Raw genomic sequence first — 20,127 nt, 5'->3', positions numbered from 1 at the left:
TTCTCCCCTCCATCCCCGTTTTGCTTCACTCCTATGCCCCTCATGTGTGCAGGATTATGTTAAACCCAGGCTGGATGCTACGAGTCCTGTTTTGGTTTTTTTTTCTCCCTGTATTTTTCATATTCTAATTTTTTTCTGTTTTTTCATATTCCTTTTTTTTTTTTTTTTCTCCATGGGTTAGGTAATCCAAAATTCTGGTCCCATTTTATTTTTTTTTCAATTTTTTTATTTGAATTTTTTTCCTATTTTGTGCAAGTAGGCCAGCAAATCCTAGTGGAAGCCTTTCAGCTCACGTGTGAAGTGTTTTTGTTTGTGTGTGTGTGTGTGAAGTGTTTTATCAGCTGCCTTCTCTGACTTCATGTCAAGACAAGGGATCATTTAACTTGTAAATACTCCCAATTGCCCTCAGAAGGATAGTTGCTGTTGACATTCTCCACACTGCATAGGAAAATGTTTTTACCCTTGACCTCAACAACAGGCAATATGAGGAAAGTTTTCATACCATATCTGATAGGCAAAAAACTCAGACTGGTATTGTAATTTTTTCCCTTGACCACCTCTGAGGTGGGTATCTCTGCAAATGTGTAATGACCATTTGTGTGTCTTTGTGAAATTTAATTTTGCGTGTGTTGTCTATTTCTATTGGTTGTTCCTCTTCCTCCTGATACAGAAGAGAATCCTACCGTATATTTGTTATTTTCTGCCTATTAGTCTGCCAGTTTCCCTTTGTCCTAAGTTGCTTATGATTTTCCTGTTTTCTATTATGATATGGTTGAAACTGTCAGTCCTGGATTGCATGCAGTTTGATAATTCTGACTCCTGAAGTATCTAAATGAGTTTCCTTCTCCCACAGCATCCCACCCGGCCAATGCCTGTCCAAACGTCCCGGAGGAGATCTGTCCTGGGCCCTGTTCTCACAGGTCAGCCACCAGTCAAGAACCCTAATAAGAGATGATTCTGCCCTACACAGTCTCTCAAGAAAGCCCCTGAACTGAGTGCTTGTGGACCCAAGACATGAGGTGGATTCCAGTGCCTCGCCCACCAACCTCTAAAGAGCTTCTGCCGGGATGCACCTCTCATGGCCAAGTTGACAGCCAGCAGGACTGACGGTGTCTCCTGTGATGTTCTGCAGTCCAACGGGAAGACACTTGCCCTGGGTTGTGCCTGTGACCTCCAGGCACAAGTCAACTGTCCTGATGGGGATTCGAAGCCCAGCCCACAACCTGCCACACAACAATGTGGCCAGAACTCTGAATGTAGCATTGAGGCATGATTTGAGAGGTCTTCCCAGATCCCCTCCAGACTTGCCAGAATTCCCCACAAAAAAGCAAGACTCAGCCTATCCTACAGCTCCCAGCCCAGTTCTCAGTGACCTGGTCTGGGGCTGACAGGCTCTTCAGCTTCCCCTCATACACCTGGTCTTGGATCCCAACAAGCAACCCCACGTGACCAGGAAGACACCAGCCCTGATGCCCAGCTTTTTTTTTTTTTCTGGCCGTGCAGTGTGACCTGCGGGATCTTAGTTCCCCGACCAGGGATCAAACCTGCACCCCCTGAAGTGGAGGCACAGAGTCTTATGGACCGCCAGGGAAGTCCCCTGATGTCCACCTTTGACCTGCAGACTCCATCCGACTCACGTTGCCTGAGCCCAGTCGAGATTTGCAGTGTCCCCAACACCCACCATGAACGTTTCAGGCCAGCTGGACAGAACTGTCTTTATGAGACTGGACAAGCGATGGCCGAGCTCCGAATCTCAAGTGCTCTCAGCTTCCTCAGGAAGTCTACACTTGTTGGTCGGAGCCCTCACATCATAGAGGAGTCTGAGGGACAGGTTCTTCAGTCCTAGTAAGTGTCCTCTGTGAGGACCTCCTGGTCTCTTCCTCCCATTGACTGTGTGACCCCTCCCCCTCCCCCCCCCACCCCCCGCCATGGAAGGAGGCTCAACCTCAAGTCTCACGTGATTGGACGAGACTGAAAGACTGAGGATTGGAAAGATGTAGGAGCACCTGTGTCTGGTGAATCAGCACTTCCCCACGTGGTACCTGTGCAACTTCTGGAACTCCAAATACGACTGGGGACTAAGGGACAAACACTGACTTTAAATTTTGTAAATTCATGTTGTATTTAAAATGGAGCTTGTGAATTGTCATATGTAGTCCTTTGTCAGTTACGTGTATAAGAAACGGAGTCAATACAAGGAAACCGTGTTACACTGTAATGTCAGTAGGGTGCTATGAAATTCATCTGTGTGGGTGAATAAATGAAATTTGGGTAACTGGGCAAAAGCCTTTTTATGATTTTGGAAAAGGTCTGCACTTTTTAAACAATGCTCTTTCCTGTGTGTAGAATTTTTGACACTGTGGAAGAGTTTCAGTAGAAATTCTCTTCACCTTGGTTAATGGGAACTATTTTCTTAACCTGGACAGTTTGTTATCAAAAACCATTGCAGCATTATGTTTGATCGATTTCTTTCAATATTAATAAACTTCTCTGAAATAGAACATACATTGCAGGTGTGTTGATTTTTCCTTATCACCTCAGGTCAATTTTCTTTATTTTTTTTCATCAAATTTTATTGACTTGAGTAAAGAGGACCTTGGTACCTACAGTGAAATCCAGGGTCCTGTAGCTTGTAAGGAATACAAGTTCTCAGACATAAGCCAGCCCTCTTGAACCAGTATCTTGGTGCTGAGTGACAATTCCAGGTGTTTCATATTTAGGTTGAAGTGTGATAAGCATAATTATGTAGGTTGATAAGCACGAAAATAAGCTGTATCTGAATTTGCACATCAGAATCACATGGTGAGTTTTAAAAAGTATAACGACTGGTGCCTGCCCCCAGAGATATTTAGTTACTGGGTTTGGTTTGAGACATGGTATGAGACAATTAAAAATATGTATATTCAGATTGCCAACAAACACATGAAAGGATGCTCAACATCACTAATCATTAGAGAAATGCAAATCAAAAGTACAATGAGGTATCACCTCACACCGGTCAGAATGGCCATCATCAAAAAAATCTACAAACAATAAATGCTGGAGAGAATGTGGAGAAAAGGGAACCCTCTTGCACTGCTGGTGGGAATGGAAATTGATACAGCCACTACGGAGAACAGAATGGCAGTTCCTTAAAAAACTAAAAATAGAGCTACCATATGACCCAGCAATCTCACTCCTGGGCATATATCTGGAGAAAACCATAATTCGAAAAGATACATACACCCCAATGTTCATTGCAGCACTATTTACAATAACCAGGATGTGGAAGCAACCTAAATGTCCATCAAAGAGGAATGGATAGGGGCTTCCCTGGTAGCTATCTGTTTTACATTTGGTAGTGTGCATATGTCCATGCCACTCTCTCACTTCGTCCCAGCTTCCCCTTCCCCTTCCCTGTGTCCTCAAGTCCATTCTCTACGTCTGCATCTTTATTCTTGTCCTGTCCCTAGGTTCTTCAGAGCCTTTTTTTTAGATTCCATATATATGTGTTAGCATACGGTATTTGTTTTTCTCTTTCTGACTTACTTCACTCTGTATGACAGACTCTAGGTCCATCTACCTCACTACAAATAACTCTGTTTCATTTCTTTTTATGGCTGAGTATGTTCCATTGTATATATGTGCCACATCTTTATCCATTCATCTGTCGATGGACACTTAGGTTGCTTCCATGTCCTGGCTATTGTAAATAGAGCTGCAATGAACACTGTGGTACATGACTCTTTTTGAATTATGGTTTTCTCAGGGTATATGCCCAGTAGTGGGATTGCTGGGTCTTATGGTAGTTCTATTTTTAGTTTTTTAAGGAACTAAAAGGAATTTAGGAATTTTTTAAGGAATTTGCTGCACCAATTTACATTCCCACCAACAGTTTAGGAGGGTTCCTTTTCTCCACACCCTCTCCAGCATTTACTGTTTGTAGATTTTTTTGATGATGGCCATTCTGACCAGTGTGAGGTGATACCCCATTGTACTTTTGATTTGCATTTCTCTAATAATTAGTGATGCTGAGCATCTTTTCTTGTGCTTTTAAGCCACCTGTATGCTTTCTTTGGAGAAATGTCTATTTAGATCTTCTTCCCAATTTTTATTGGGTTGTTTGTTTTTTTTGATATTGAGCTGCATGAGTTGTTTGTATATATTGAAGATGAATCCCTTGTCCCTGACTCCATTTTAAATGAGGTTTCTGTTTATTAATTTTCACACACCCTTACTCTGTTTGGGGACCTCAAGGAAATACCTTACATTATTTTATTAATTCCATCAGTTGATAAGTTCCTGGTAATGGAATAACTGGCCACCCATCCCATGGCCATGGCAGTATTTATCTGTGACTAGTCCAAGGAGGTACCAACCACAGGGTTTGGGGGAACTAGGGTAGCCCAAAGTGAGAAGGACCTGTCTACTATCACCTGGTTTGTCTTTGTTTCCTCTGGTGGAAGAGCTCTTCAGGGCATGCTTCTCAGATTCAGTTTTTATTTCCTGTTATACTACCTGACAAGCTTCACACACTTGAGGGTGACACACTCTCTTCATTTCTTTGGCCAATGGTCTCACCAGGACCCAGTCCAAGAATGTGTTTTCTGTCTTCTCTATTCTCTTCTGGAAGTAAAGAAATAGGAAAAGGAGAGGAGGAAAGAGAAGAGAAAACAGAATGTGTGGAGATGGGAGAGTAGAAGAGTTGAGAAAGGAGAGGTGGGAAGAGTAGGGGAGGGAGAAAGCAAAGGTGGGGCATTTAAGGAGAGGAGGAGAGAGAACACAAGAGATGGAGGTGGGGAAAAGGGGAGGAGGAGGAGGAGGAGAAGGAGGGAAGGCGAGAAAGCAAGCAGGGGGGAGGGTGGTTGGGAAGGTGAGTGCAAAGCAGTTAGTGTGATCAACTCTCCCCATTTGCCTAGGAATTTCCCAGTTTTCGCACAAAAATCCTGCTTCTCGGGAACTTGTTCAGTCCTTGAAGAAGCAGGACAATTGGTTGCTTGAACAGCAGCAGCAGCAGAAATTACCAGAGATAGTCTGTGTAACCAACCGAATCTGGCAGAAGTAACAGTATGTTATTTCTGCGGTTAGGTTATAAAAGACACTGTTGATTCCACCTTGGTCTCTCTAACTTTCTGGAGTCACTGCCTCTGGGAAAAGCCAGCTGCCCTGTTGTAAGCCGGCCTCTGGAGAGAACAATTAGGCTTCCTCCCAGCGGATCACCTGAGTGATCACATTCCAATTTCCCTCGCTTACAAGACACACATCTTCATCCACTCGCACAAAAAACTTTTGAATTTTGCCATCTTCAACTTGTTGAGGAAAACATCTCAGCTTCCCATACATGTGGCCCTTACGGTTCTTCTCTTTCGCCTTAAATTGTTTGAAACATTAACTTAGAACAGGCAGGAAGCAGCTCTGCTCCAGAAGAAATCAAAGAGATTTAAAGGAATCAAAAAGCAGAGAAAACAAGCACAGTTGGACAGAAGGAGCAACAGATCCGGAAACAGCCAGGGGCGGAGTGAGGGGAAGCCAGGCCCCGCCCCCGCACTGACCCCGCCCCTACTCTGTTGCGCTTCCTGCCTAGTCCCGCCCATTCTCCTCATCCCCTCTCCCGTTGGGTGCAGCCCAGACACCGCCCTCTGTACCGCCTCTTCCGCCCACGCGGGCTCAAGGTCCTGCAGACCCGGAAGTGAATCGGAATGAGCGGCAGACGCGTTCGAGTGAGTGAGTTTCGCTTTTTTTTTTGGTTTAAAAGCCGGATTTCGCAGCCCCACAGCCTCCTGTCCTCCACACCTGCGGTTCGGAGGTCTCTATTTTTATTGGGGTTTTACTACATAGGCATGATGGATAAGAATCTCCAGGATTCTCCCCTCCTCAGAGGTTGGGCTAATATCACCTGGCTCAGAGCCCCAAACCGCTAGTCACTTGGTTGGTCTTTGTGAAATGACCAGCCTTCCAGCCTGAGTCATCCCATTGTCAAACTAGGGACCCACCATAAGTCATCTTTTTAGCATAAATTATCAGGGCCCACCATGAGTAATAAAGACACTGCAACCACTAAGGAAATTGCAAGAGTTAAAATGTTAACTTCTGGAAACCGGGGACCAAGCCCTGGCAAATTCTTTAGTACACAGCGTTGAAACCTAAATCTTTCCTTTATGCCCTCTGATTTTTGATCTTGCTTTGGAATACCTCACCTGTTGCACGATTACAAAAAATATTACGTTACATTTAGTCCTAATATTTTATTGTTCAGAATAATGTCTGTCTCTCTTTAGCTGAGATTCTTTGGATATCTTGTAGCTATTTTATTTCATTTATTTTAAAGTTTCAGGTAGTATATGCAGTAATAGCTTCATTTGAAATTTGGCAGGTCCCTCTATTTAGTTTTTTCCTTTTTTTAAATTCAAAATTATGTTGAGTCTCCTAGATACAGCAGACTTTTGTTTGAAAAATCCATGTTTCTTTTGAGTTTGAATTGCTCTGAATTTGCAATCACTGAGGTCTTTATGTCACCACATCTTCCAAGTAAGAATTGTGATTTTCAGACTTTATGTCCTTCAGTAAAGTTTTATAGTTTCTTCTAGGTCTAGAAATGTATTGTAAATAGATGTCGTGGTATATTTGCTAATGGAAATGCAGACTATTTCTCATATCATTTGTATTGCTTTAAATTACCGTTACTAAAGAAGAAAAATTATTTTCAGTATGTTGTTATTACTTCTTATAGTTAAAACACCTTTTTCTAGGTTGCCATCGTGTCATCTGAATAATAACATTTCCAACTCTTTGACTCTATTTTTATGTTTCCTTCTTTTCCCTCTTCTGCTGGTCCCAATTCAGGAATAATATGCAATGGTGAATGGCAGGAGCCCTGGCCATAATATCCCTTGCATCATCCTCATCGTCAGTGGAAATGCTTCTTCTGTTACATACTACTGATCATGGTGTTTGCTGGAATTCTCTTGCTTAATAACTTTTAAGTTCCTATTTGGCATGATTTTTAATTATCCAAAAAGTTCTTCAAAAATTTGCCTTTATAAATCTTTTCTTCTGTTTTAATCTGTTAAACTATAGTGTTAATAAATTTTCTACTCTTCAGTCATTGTTTTATTATTGCATAAAGTTTATTTGGCTTATGTTAATGGCCAAATATCAAAATTTAAATGAATAGAACTTTTTATATTTCTTGTACATATATGTACAAGAAATATTTAGTGGAGATTGAAGGTAAAACTTTCTATATTTTAAAAAATTTCTGTAGTTTTTTTAACACTAGGAAAATATAGAATAATGTTGACAACAACCTAATTAGAATTAAGTACAATTTATAAGTGTTTGTTTTACCAAGAATGCTAAAATACACGAGTAAAAAATTGATAGATTAAAAAAACTTATTCAGAAAAATCTGTCATTCACAGAAGATTGCTTTTATCGAAAGTATGTTTATGTGTGCATGTGTGTATGCAAGCAGAAACCTACGGTGTGTATAAAAGACGCATCATCATTTCATGAGTAACTTTTATATTTATTTTTACCTTTGAAAATTGTTCTTAAATATTTTCCATGGCCTTAGATTTTTTTCTACGCTATTGCATTACTGAGTTAATAGTAGTAAGGAGAGAAATACATTATGTGCACACGTGTGTACGTATATAATAATCTTTTTTTAAAATATAAATTTATTTATTTATTTTTGTCTGCGTTGGGTCTTTGTTGCTGCGCGCGGGCTCTCCCTAGTTGTGGCGAGCGGGGGGCCACTCCTCGCTGCAGTGCGCCGGCCTCTCACTGTGGTGGTCTCTCCTGTTGTGGAGCACGGGCTCTAGGCATGCAGGCTTCAGTAGTTGTGGCACACGGGCTCAGTAGCTGTAGCTCGTGGGCTCTAGAGCGCAGGCTCAGTAGTTGCGGTGCACGGGGCTTAGTTGCTCTGCAGCACATGGGATCCTCCCGGACCAGGGCCCAAACCCGTGTCCCCTGCACTGGCAGGCAGACTCCTAACCACTGTGCCACCAGGGAAGTCCTATAATGATCTTTTATGCAGTTTCATGTTGTTAGCTTTGAACTTCCTTCAAGTTTTCTCGTTTAGGAAACCCACTATCAGTGCACTTTTAATGCTGCATCTGTTACTTAACTCTGATTCTTTAGGTTCAGTTCTAAATTTGGACCACCTAGTTCAGGAGCTGTCTCTGCCATTTCTTAGCAGTGTGACCTGAGGTGAGTTTCTTAGAGTCTCTGTGACACAGATGTCTCCTCGACAAGGTGGGAACAGATATTTCTCTAATGTTACTACACAAAATGATACACAATTAGAGTAATGCTTAGTACATGGTAAATGTTGAAAACCTTTTTGTCTTTGCTATTATAACCATCATCACAATTTTTAGATTCTAAACTTTCTTTAAAGCTACTGTGAACTTTGTAATCCCTAAAGACACCACTTATGTTCCAGCTCATCAAAGAAATTAAGTATCATCGGTGTGTAGAATGTACTACCTAGCACTTCTATATAGACCACCTTGTGATGATGAATTTTTTATCTGTAGATTTCTTTTACTGTCCACGAAATGTGAAATGCATAGTGATTTTGTGAATTTTATGCTCTGTGGTTGAAAAGTGTAATAGCACAGAATTAGGGATATATGACTTGCTCAAAATTATCTTACACTGATCTGTCAAAATACTCTCTCCAACCAAATCAATCCTTACACCTCTCTCCTATCATTTTGTGTGAAGATAAGAACTCTCCCCATGGTCCCTTAGTGAAATGTGTTTTTCATTATAGGTGCTGTTGACCTTCAGGGATGTGGTCATCACATTCTCTCAGGAGGAGTGGGAATGCCTGGACCCTGCTCAGAGGGCCTTGTACAGGGACGTGATGCTGGAGACCTACAGGAACCTGCTCTCCCTGGGTGAGGATAACTTCCCTCTAAAAGTTGGGATCTGCCGTGTATATCATTACATTTTCCCCTTGAGAGTCTCTGGGGAGCCCTGCTTTGCTGATTGCGTTTTAGATCCTTGTTTTTCAGGGAGATTTGAAGCTGTGTTGATTCAGACATGAAAAGCTTCATGATGTGGGATCTGGACTTTAACCTTCCCCCTTCTTCAGATGATCTGCCCACTTTACACTAATTAGTGATGCTTCCACAACCTGAATAATTACAAAACCTTGTAGTAAAATAAAAAATATCTGATTCCCTGGTTTTACCCCTGTACTTTTGATTCAGTAATTCTTGGAAGAGAGCTAGATGTCTATATGTAAAATATTCTGTAAGCATTCAGAAGAAGGCAGTCGGTGGACAAATTAGTGAAATATTTTTGTAGGTCCACCTGTAATATTCTCTCATTTTAGGTGAACAAAGGGCTGGGTTTATATTCCGGAAAAGCCCCAGCACATCATGTTTCTCTTTTCTTATAAGCAGGCATCTGTCTTTCTGATCTTAATATTTTTTTCCATTTTGAAGCAAGGGAAAGAGAGCCCTGGGCTGTGGAGGGTGAGGTAAAAATAGTGAAAAAAACCAGATGGGGGGAACGTTTCAAAGATGTGAACACAGCTAAGAGCTCAGATGGTCAGAGAGGAAGCTACTTCATCAAATGTTATTTGAGAAGCTTTCCCCAAATAAGAGAGGTCTGTGGGAAAAGAAAAGTACTTGTGAGCAGTCAAAGGAAATCTCCTCCTATTACTCTGTTCTGCAGACATGCAAAAAGTTATCCTCCAACCTTCCAGTGGTGTTTCAGCTGTTGCAGAGACAAAGGCAAAGTCTTTTTCACGCCCTACAACACTGTATTATCTGGCTCCTGTGACCTTTTTGGTCCCTTGGCTTTGAGAGGGAGGAGGAGGGCTGTTTCAGAGGGACCCTCTTTCCCCTTTGGTCTCTCCTTTTGTACTCAATTCCATCTGATTCCAACTGATCCTTCAGTTCCTCTGTAGTCCTGGCTCCAGGGCCTGACCAGGTCTCCATCCTCAGTTCCCGTATTTGGGAGACCTTCTTAGGAGATGGAGAAACATTGGCTTCCCTTCCGTTGTATTTGGGTCCCCGAGCAACTGCACGGGACTGTCTCAGGGCCTCTCTGCTTCATCAGGCGGCACAGCCATTTCCTTAGGCATGCTTTTGCCACATGTCAGGAGTGTATAACAGGTGGGGCGGATCTTCTGAGATTGTTACTCAGCAGTACTGTGAAGACAGTGGACACAGAGATGGTCTCTTTGAAACCCAGTCCCACATGGGAAGCATATCTCTCTTTCAGGCACTCAGCCTGGGGTCTGTGGGCAGAGCACACAGCTCCTCTTAAAGGACCCTGCAAAAGCTGACCTCCTTCCTTTACTTCCATATCTTGTCTTTTCCTCCTTCTAATGCTCTACCTAGTCTGGGAATGTGGACAAAGCTTGGCTCTTCCAGATCTCATATTCTCCTAAGTTTGTGTAATTTTGCTTTTCTGAAATTGGAATATCATCCTCTTTTTTTGCTGTGATAACTCACTTTGGATGATGGACAACTGGTGAACTTACCTATGGAGGGAGTTTACTTTGTAACAGAAAAATTTTGAAGAACACCCTGATTAATATACTACAGTGCCATCCCGCTACTTACAGAAGTGCCCATTTAAGCCACTGAGTGATCCCAAGTCCTAGGATGCTGAGATAGAAAGTATCAGGAGAGTCTGACCAGTAAGTGGTTGTAGTTGTCTTTCTGCTCTTTGTGGAGTGTTACACTGTCTTTGAAGGAGAGCGTGGCATTGTTGATCAAATAGCTAGTGACCATTACCTTTGAACCAGCAATCACAGGCATACACATATATCCCAGGGAGAACGTTGTCACAGCTGTGTATCCGTGAGGCGTTGGTCAAACTATTCTTCATGCCAAATTGTTCATCCCATGCATGCACCATTGTTCAGTCTCCTTCAAACAAATATGATTGTGATGCATCATATTGACGGAACTTAGGAAGGTAAATGATGCCCCCATTTTTTAAGTCTACCCTAATTTGCTATGTTTAAGCCACTGCCGTTTTCATTATGCACATTTCCATGTTCTATGAATGAACTTTAAAAAATTTATTTAATCATTAATTACATATTTTTGACGACACTCAGGATTCTGTTTTACATCTGCAATTCATGGGGCTGTCGGATGGAGTAATAAATTTTTTAAAAAATTATTTATTTATTTATTTATTTATTTATGGCTGTGTTGGGTCTTCGTTTCTGTGCGAGGGCTTTCTCTAATTGCGGCAAGTGGGGGCCACTCTTCATCGCGGTGCGCGGGCCTCTCACTATCGCGGCCTCTCTTGTTGTGGAGCACAGGCTCCAGACGCGCAGGCTCAGTAATTGTGGCTCACGGGCCCAGTTGCTCCGCGGCATGTGGGATCCTCCCAGACCAGGGCTCGAACCCGTGTCCCCTGCATTGGCAGGCAGATTCTCAACCACTGCGCCACCAGGGAAGCCCAAATATTTTTAATATATTTTACAACATTTCCTTTCTGAGTGTTGAAAGTTATGGCTCAGCAGCAGTTTCCCCCAAATTTATTCACTACTGAATTTTGTGAAAAAATTTTCTTAGTCCCTTTATTTTTCTTTCACCTGATGTAGTATCTACTATTAAAGTACCTTTTTTCTCAAATTGATTGGGTTTTTAAAACTGGGCCTATTGCATATTTTGAGAATATACTTTTTTTTATTAAGTTACTGTGTTCATCCCAGAAATACCATTAAATTGATTTTCCATAATTTGTATAGGGTATATTAAGCTTTTCTTTTCTTTTTCTGTAGTACACCTTAAGTTTTCTAAATACAACTTCTTGGATTTTATTTGAATCTTACTGACTTTTTATATTTTGGTTCAAATGCTTTATTCTAATAATGAATCTCCCTGTCTAGATTGATTTTGTACATCTTGGTATATTAAACTAATATTTAAATATCTCATTGTATTTTATTGGGAACTTAGCTAATCTCTTCCGCTCCATGTACGTCCTCGCCACTATTGCTTGTAACACTTATGTTTTCCCCAAAATTTCTAATGTTTTGGAAATTACATTCTTCAGTTAACACTTGATGGCTATTTTGATCCTCATGTTTTAAACTGGATTCCATAACAAGTTCACCTGGTCCTTGTTCACCCACATCCCAGTGCTCTCCTGTTCTCTGGCTACAGTCAACTGCTTATGTTACTGACCACCTCTTCCCACGTCGACCTCTTCCATGGCACTGCCAAAAGTTGTTTCTACAATCTCCTGCTACGAACAACTGCCCTTCAGTAGAATCAGTAGAATCCATTCCCCACTATGAGTCATTGAGTTGTTTTTCCTTTGAGGTTGCTTATGTTCTGATGATCATTATGAAGTCTGAATTTATTAATTTTGGATAAGTACATGTTAATTTCCATTGATTCATAATAACTATATATCCACTGCTATGTATACTAAGAGCATTCCTCATCTCATGTCTCTATGTTTGTGATTGTATTAAGAGATCCAAATATATGATTTCAGATAATTAGAGGAGGCTAGCAAAATAAACACTATTACCTTTATGTAACAAATATAAGGACACAGCCTCAAAAAGGTTAACATGCCAAAATTGGTGAATTTCTATTTAGAAAATATGTTATGTAATTAATAATTTGGTTTGTATGTTATTTCTTTTTAGCTAAAATAATCACATCTTCCCTAAAGTTCAAACCTTGGCAAAAGCCTGCTGCTAACTTTGTTTCCCTTCAACTCTTTGTCCTCACCTTGCACTCATGGTTACCCTCCACTGATGGATTCTTTTTTTTTTTTTTTTTTTTTAAATCAATTTTTTTTTTTTAGATCAAATTTTTTTTTTTTAATTACACTATACTAGGTGTGCTTTATTTATTTATTTATGGCTGTGTTGGATCTTTGTTTCTGTGCGAGGGCCTTCTCTAGTTGCGGCAAGTGGGGGCCACTCTTCATCGCAGTGCGCGGGCCTCTCACTGTTGCGGCCTCTCTTGTTGCGGAGCACAGGCTCCAGACGCGCAGGCTCAGCAATTGTGGCTCACGGGCCCATTTGCTCCGCGGCATGTGGGATCTTCCCAGACCAGGGCTCGAACCCGCGTCCCCTGCAGTGGCAGGCAGACTCTCAACCACTGCGCCACCAGGGAAGCCCTGGATTCTTTTTTTTGTTGTTTAATTTATTTATTTATTTTTGGCTGCATTGGGTCTTCATTGCTGTGTGGCTTTCTCTAGTTGTGGCGAGCGGGGGCTACTCTTTGTTGCGGTGCGTGGGCTTCTCATTGTGGTGGCTTCTTTTGTTGTGGAGCACGGGCTCTAGGTGCACGGGCTTCAGTAGTTGTGGCACGTGGGCTCAGTAGTTGTGGCTCACAGGCTGTAGAGCGCAGGCTCAGCAGTTGTGGCACACGGACTTAGCTGCTCCGTGGCATGTGGGATCTTCCCAGACCAGGGCTCGAACCTGTGTCCCTTGCACTGGCAGGCGGATTCTTAACCACTGTGCCACCAGGGAAGCCCAGTTGCTGGATTCTTGACAGTTTCATTGCATCTGCACGTGTATGTACAAAGTGGATTTATTCATTCTCCTTTTGATGGCCATTTCTAGAATTTTGCTTTTAATACCTATTAACATTTTTGTCCACATCTCATGGAATATTCAAGACTCTCGAATATATGCCTATAAATAGGAATCCAGGGATATTCATTTTGGTACATTTCAGGGCAAATAGCAGAGTAGTGGTAAATGTCCCACTGTATCACACTGACTCCCTCTTTAATCTCTTCCATTATTCCCCCACACCCATGGTATATTTCCCACAGAATGGGTCAGTGTATTCTTTTTTGCACTGTCCCAGCACAGTTGTAAGCACAAGCTCTGTTCTTCCACCTTTCCTCAGATCGTTTATTGATCTGGATGGAGCATACTGTAACCTCCTTAGCATATTGATTTTAGCCGCTGGACGTCCAAGTTGCTTCAGAACTCCCTCCCCTTACCTCTTCTCCCACCCTGTATAAAGATCTCTGCTTTTCCAGAGGACAGCTTGATCAGGACAACACCATGGTCTACTAGCTGTCTAAACCAACACGTTCAGCAAGTGATGGCTCAGATGCCGTTATCCAGGAGAGAGAGTTCAGTAGCACCGTTAGTAACACAGCTGCCTTCCTGTGATTTTCTCGAAGCATTTCTCTATGCTGCTGGGATTTGCTGTGACCTTTGTGCTTACTTCCTGAGTGGGCAGTGGTGTTTAGTGCCTAAGAGCGTGTGATGTGAGCCTGCAGCCCAGGTTCGAATCTTGGCTCTCAAGTTTACTTTCTGTGTAAATTGTTATTGGCTATATAAACCCCACGGGCCATTGTTTTTTTAATCTGAAAAATTATGATAATTTACCTCAAGAATATTTAAATAAGTTAATGACTTTAGAGGCCTTAGAACATTGCATGGTATGAAAATGTAGCTTTATTTCCTAAGATTTTAAAACTTTCTCTTATGTTTAAAACTATGAGATTTACCTTTGCTTGCATTATATTTTGTCTGTATTCATTTTGTAATTTATTCCATATCAGTGTTGTCTCTGACTTAGTTAATACATTTTCAAAGCACCTACTCTGTAGTACAGGTATTTTGTGACTGCAGAATTGCATACTTAAAGGTTTCTCCATAGTTAGGAAATTGCTGTTTTTTATTGACTGTTATTTAACTGCAGGCATGAAATCATAATTCTTATTTCTGATTACTTCCCCAATTCTTAGCCTTTAAAATATTATGTATTTAGCTGAACTGGATATTTCAAAAGTCAGTGGTTCTTAACATATTTTCCAGTTCTCATATTATGTACTCCTCTAGAACAGAAGTCCCTTCTTTGTACTGAAGGAAGAAGTATTTAGAATACCACAGATTACATTGTTTTATAATTGTATTTACTTATTATTTATCTTCTGGATTTATCATGGGTTTCTAAAATGTTTGATTTTTTTAAAATTATGATTTATAGATAATGGGTTTTCAGTATCTTTTATGTATTGTGACTGTCATACACGAGTGGTTGATTTTTCAAAATGCCTATTCTGCATGAGTATAGATAGTTTTATTATAGGAATTCAGAACAATATTATGTTATTCTTACAATGATTTTCTATCAAGTTCTTTTTTATTTTCCCAGTGCTATTTTTATTTTGTACTTGTGAATAGCCACTTATCTAACAAACTTAAATAAGTTTGTTAGAGATTATTTACCATTATAGTATATAATGTCTGCTTTAACATTTATTTGGGTACAATTATTATACAGTAAATGTTAATATAATATTGCTTTTCTTCAAATATGAGACACCCATGTGTCTACTGACAGTTGGTGTGTACTTTGAGGTGATAACAGAAGGATATCACCTGTTTCAGGGCCTATGTAAATTTTCATACTGTGAGTGGTTTGATCCCAGGGTGTTTTAACTAGGCTTTCCTACAAATGATTTTGTCTACCTGTAATCACCCTTTTTTGAAAAAAATATTTATTTATTTATTGGGCTGCACTAGGTGTTAGTTGTGGTGTGTGGGATCTTTAGTTGCGGCCTGTGAGATCTTTAGTTGCGGCATGTGGAATCTTTAGTTGTGGCATGTGGGATCTTTAGTTGTGGTATTCAGGATCTTTTTTTAGTTGCAGCATGCAGGATCTAGTTCCCTGACCCGGGATCGAACCTGGGCCCTGCATTGGGAGCACGGAGTCTTAACCGCTGGACCACCAGGGAAGTCCCTGTAATCACCCTTTCTTTATTGAGGAATCCTATTCTTTTTGTATTCCTAATATTTGCATACTATGGTTGAGGAGTTTTATAACTATAAGTATTACTTTTTGTCTAATATGATGTTTTCAGTATAAAATATTTATTTTACAACTCTAGTTAATAGGAAACCTATGGTTGTTTATATCTTTCAGATATCGGTACTCGATGTGTGATCAAGGAATTGTCACCAAAAGAGGATATTAACAAAGGAGAATTATTCCGAACATTGATGTTGGGAAGACACAAAAGAAATGACATCAAGGATTTTGATTTCAGGGAAGTCCAGCAAAATATGCATGAGTTTGAAGGTCATTGTGGATATGATGAAACAAATTACAAAGGAGTTATTACAACCTATAACAAAAATCTCACTAGTAGAAGAGATCAACAACAGAACAAATCCTGGAATGATTTCCCTCTAAAGCAGAGTGTATCTGTAAGAAAAAGTACTTCTCAATATTATAAACATGAGAAGTCATATATAAGGTATTTGTTAAAACTAAAAAATAACATAACCTATGCAGAAAACACATATATAACATGTTTTGAGAATGAAGTTGGATTAAGGTTTCAGTCTCATCTGGCTGAACTTCAGAAGTTTCAAACCAAAGAGAAAGTTTATAAATGCAACCAAGTTGAGAAGTTGATCAACAATAGTTGTTCTGCTCCACCACTTCAAAGAATTCTTCCTAGTGTCAGCATCAACATTTGTAATAAATCTGGGAAAATTTTTGTACATCCTTCATTACTTACACAACATCAGAGAGCACATATTACTGAAAAACCTTACAAATGTAATGATTGTGGGAAAGCTTTTAGAGAAGGCTCAAACCTCACTAGTCATCAGAGAATTCATTCTGGGCAGAGACCTTACAAATGTAATGAGTGTGATAAAGCCTTTATCCAATTTGCAAACCTTGCTAGACATCGGAGAATCCATACCAGAGAGAAACCCTATAAGTGTAATATATGTGGCAAGAGCTGTAGTCAGAATTCAAATCTTGCAAGTCATCAGAAAATTCATACTGGAGAGAAACCTTACAAATGTAGTGAGTGTGGCAAAGCTTTTTCTGGGCATTCAAGCCTAACTCAACATAAGAGAATCCATACTGGAGAGAAACCTTATAAATGTAACGAATGTGGGAAGGCTTTTAGAGGAAGCTCGAATCTCACTAATCATCAGAGAATTCATTCGGGGCAGAGACCTTACAAATGTAACGAGTGTGACAAATCCTTTAACCGAGTCTCACACCTCACTAGACACCAGAGAATCCATACGGGAGAGAAACCATATAAATGTAGTGTATGTGGCAAGGTCTGTAGTCAACATTCAAATCTTGTAATTCACCAGAGAATTCATACAGGAGAGAAACCTTACAGATGTAATGAGTGTGGCAAAGCCTTTGTGGAGCGTTCAAGCCTTACTCAGCATAAGAGAATCCATAGTGGAGAAAAGCCTTACAAATGTAAGGAATGTGGCAAAGCCTTTAACCAGTCCTCTAACCTTGTCATACATCAGATAATTCATACTGGAGAGAAGCCTCACAAATGTAATGAGTGTGGCAAAGCCTTTAATGTGTGTTCAAGCCTTAGCCGACATCAAAGAATCCATACAGGGGAGAAGCCTTACAGATGTAATGAGTGCGGCAAGGCATTTAGCCAATTTGCAAACCTTACTAGACATCAGAAAATGCATACTGAAAAGAAACTTTGTAAACCTAATATATGTAGTAATGGTTTTATCCAAAGATCATGCATTGGAGATCATCAGATAATTCATAGTGGAGAGAAACCTCACAAATGTAATGTGTGCGGCAAAACCTTTTATGCATATTCAAGCCTTACTCGACATCAAAGAGTCCACACTGAATAGAAACCATATAAAGGTCATGTATTTGGCAAAGCCTCTAAGTAGGGCTCACACTTAACTAGACAACAGAACATACATCTTTGAAAGAAAGCACATAAATGTAATGGGTATGGCAGGGCTTTTATCCAAAGATCAAGCCTTATGTAATGTTAGAATTCCTCCTGGAGAGAAACTTTATAAATGTAATGAATGAGTTAAGCTTTTATCAAATGTTCACACTTTTGGGGTCATGAGACGATTCACATCAGAGAGAAAACATACGGTCTAACCTTAGGATTCACCACAGAATTTATATTGTAGAAAAATCTTAGAAGTAATGAATATGATAAACTGTTTCACCATTTTCTCACAACAGGCTGCACATCAAATTCATACTAGAGGAAACTAAGTTCTTATCAGAGGTTATTCACGTTAAATTCTGCTTAGTAATGAAAAATCAAAATCATAAAGCCTGTAATGGCTGTCAAAGTTACAAGGATACCTGTGGAAAAGTTCTGTGATCTTTAGTAAGTGTTTATTTGAGATTTCTTGAAAAGGCTACTTTACTTTTTGATGGCTTTCAACCTGAGTTTTGAAATCTGTTTATTTTATGCCTTCATTACTGTTGTTTCGTATGTCACCATGAAGGTCTCTGGGAAGGATTTAATCAGATGGAAGAACATCCTTCCTTGGGTGAGGCTCATGTTCAAAGTTTCCTGAAAGAGCGAGAACACTGAATTTATGAGACAATACAGTATAAATTTGAATGAGGGCTTGAGTGGCATATAATAGATGTAAAACTATGATCTAAGTCATCATGATTAATGTATTATGGGCTCTCTTCTTCAGTTTTGTTGGTATGGGGTTTTTATGTTGATATGGGTGGGGCTGAAGAGAGGGTATCTGAATGTGGTTTAAACTTTCCACCAGTGCCAAAGAAAGGAGACCCAGGCTTTCTAATCATCTTGCCTAAGTTAGGTAGAATGGGAAGAGGGGTGGGGGACTTAAAAGCTGTTAGTAGTCAAATAATAAAAAATGAATTCAAGACTAATACAACACTGAATGTTTACTCTTGAAGTTTCTTACTCCTTGGTTGGGAAAGACCACAATTTTCCTCATGTTAATAACTGTGTACACATTCTTTTCTGTTGCACATATAGGATCCTTTATACAATATAATTGTTGAAAGTGTCTGTGAAATACTGTTTAGGTAAACTGCCTGTGGTATTTTTATGGTAGTTTCATGAAAGTAATGTGTAGAAATGTTTATCAGACAATAAATATGATTTAATAATTTTATTAGGAGAGCAAGTTTTCAAAAGCTATAAAAATCTCAATTTGAGATTATGGTAATAAGGCTTATGGTTCATAGTTCTTTTTCAACTGTGTTAAAATTTACTTTTATGTTCTTATAAAATTTTTCCTTACCACTTTTTTACTCACACCTTTTAAATTAATTTATATATCTAGTTTACATTTCACCTCTATAGTCAGTAAAACATTTGGAGGATACATAGACAAAGTGGTTTTTAAAAAATAATTAATTAATTAATTACTTTTATTTTTGGCTGTGTTGGGTCTTCGTTGCTGTGCGCAGGCTTTCTCTAGTTGCAGCAAGTGGGGGGCTACTCTTTGTTGCTGTGTGCGGGCTTCTCGTTGTGGTGGCTTCTCTTGTGGAGCATAGGTTCTAGGTGCACAGGCTTAAGTAGTTGTGACACACGGGCTCTAGAATGCAGGCTCAGTAGTTGCGGTGCACGGGCTTAGTTGCTCTGCAGCATGTGGGGTCTTCCCGGATCAGGAATCTAACCCATGTCCCCTGCATTGGCAGGCGGATTCTTAACCACTGTGCCACCAGGGAAGTCCAACAAAGTAGTTATTTTGAAACTTTCACAACGCAAGATAGTGCTCATATAACAATGTTAGGTACAAAGTAGGTGATCTATGAATGTGAAGAAAGAGGGTCTTTTATGTCTTTAGTGCAGTGAAAGAACTGGAATGATACAGGATGATGAATTGAAATCTTGTAATTTGGAGGCAGGAGACCTATTGCTATCCTAGAAGTCGTACTGGAATTTTGGTTAAAAATATGCTTATTTTACCTTAAAATTATCTCAAATTATTTCCCTTCTTGCCATTATTATTACTACTGTCGTCACTTGATTCTGTTGTTGCAGTGAATACTAAGCCCTGTATCTCCAAGGTGTTGCAGACCCGAGTCAGTAGATCAGAACGTTTTTCTGAATTCAGTGTAAATATTAGATTTTTGGTTCATTTTATTTATATGTAATTCACATGACATGAAATTGACCCCTTGACAGTGTACAATTAAGTGGGTTTTGTGTATTCACAATTTTGTAAAACCATCAGCACTAATTCCAGGACATTTTCATCACCCCCTCCAAAGAAACCCCATACCCTTTAGCACTCCTCACTCCCACTCGTTGGAAACTACTAATGTAATTTCTGTCCCTATGTATGTTCTTATCCTGGATATTTCATATAAGTGAAATCTGTACGTGGCCTCTGTCTCTACCTTCTTTCACTGAAAATAT

The 20,127-nt window shown here is 40.0% G+C and overlaps 1 protein-coding gene across 2 annotated transcripts; it reads left to right on the top strand.

The window, feature by feature from the left end:
- Positions 1-5,662: 5,662 nt before the first annotated feature.
- Positions 5,663-18,607, top strand: ZNF813 (zinc finger protein 813). 2 transcript variants are annotated; one of them, XR_005017441.1, is made up of 3 exons: positions 5,663-5,699; positions 8,125-8,193; positions 8,762-8,912. XR_005017441.1 is itself a non-coding variant. In XM_036833443.1 (3 exons), the coding sequence occupies exons 1-3, from the start codon at positions 5,679-5,681 to the stop codon at positions 17,597-17,599; spliced, it is 1,869 nt and encodes a 622-aa protein (XP_036689338.1). In that variant the 3' UTR covers positions 17,600-18,607. The 2 variants fall into 2 exon arrangements, 1 of the variants encoding a protein (XP_036689338.1); XM_036833443.1 differs by lacking the exon at positions 8,125-8,193 and adding an exon at positions 15,879-18,607 and having other exon boundaries at positions 5,679-5,699; positions 8,762-8,888.
- The last annotated feature ends 1,520 nt before the right edge of the window (positions 18,608-20,127 follow it).

This window comes from Balaenoptera musculus, chromosome 19 (assembly GCF_009873245.2).
Source record: "Balaenoptera musculus isolate JJ_BM4_2016_0621 chromosome 19, mBalMus1.pri.v3, whole genome shotgun sequence".
In the NCBI taxonomy this organism is placed as follows: domain Eukaryota; kingdom Metazoa; phylum Chordata; class Mammalia; order Artiodactyla; family Balaenopteridae; genus Balaenoptera; species Balaenoptera musculus.
This window is presented reverse-complemented; position numbering and strand designations above follow the sequence as displayed.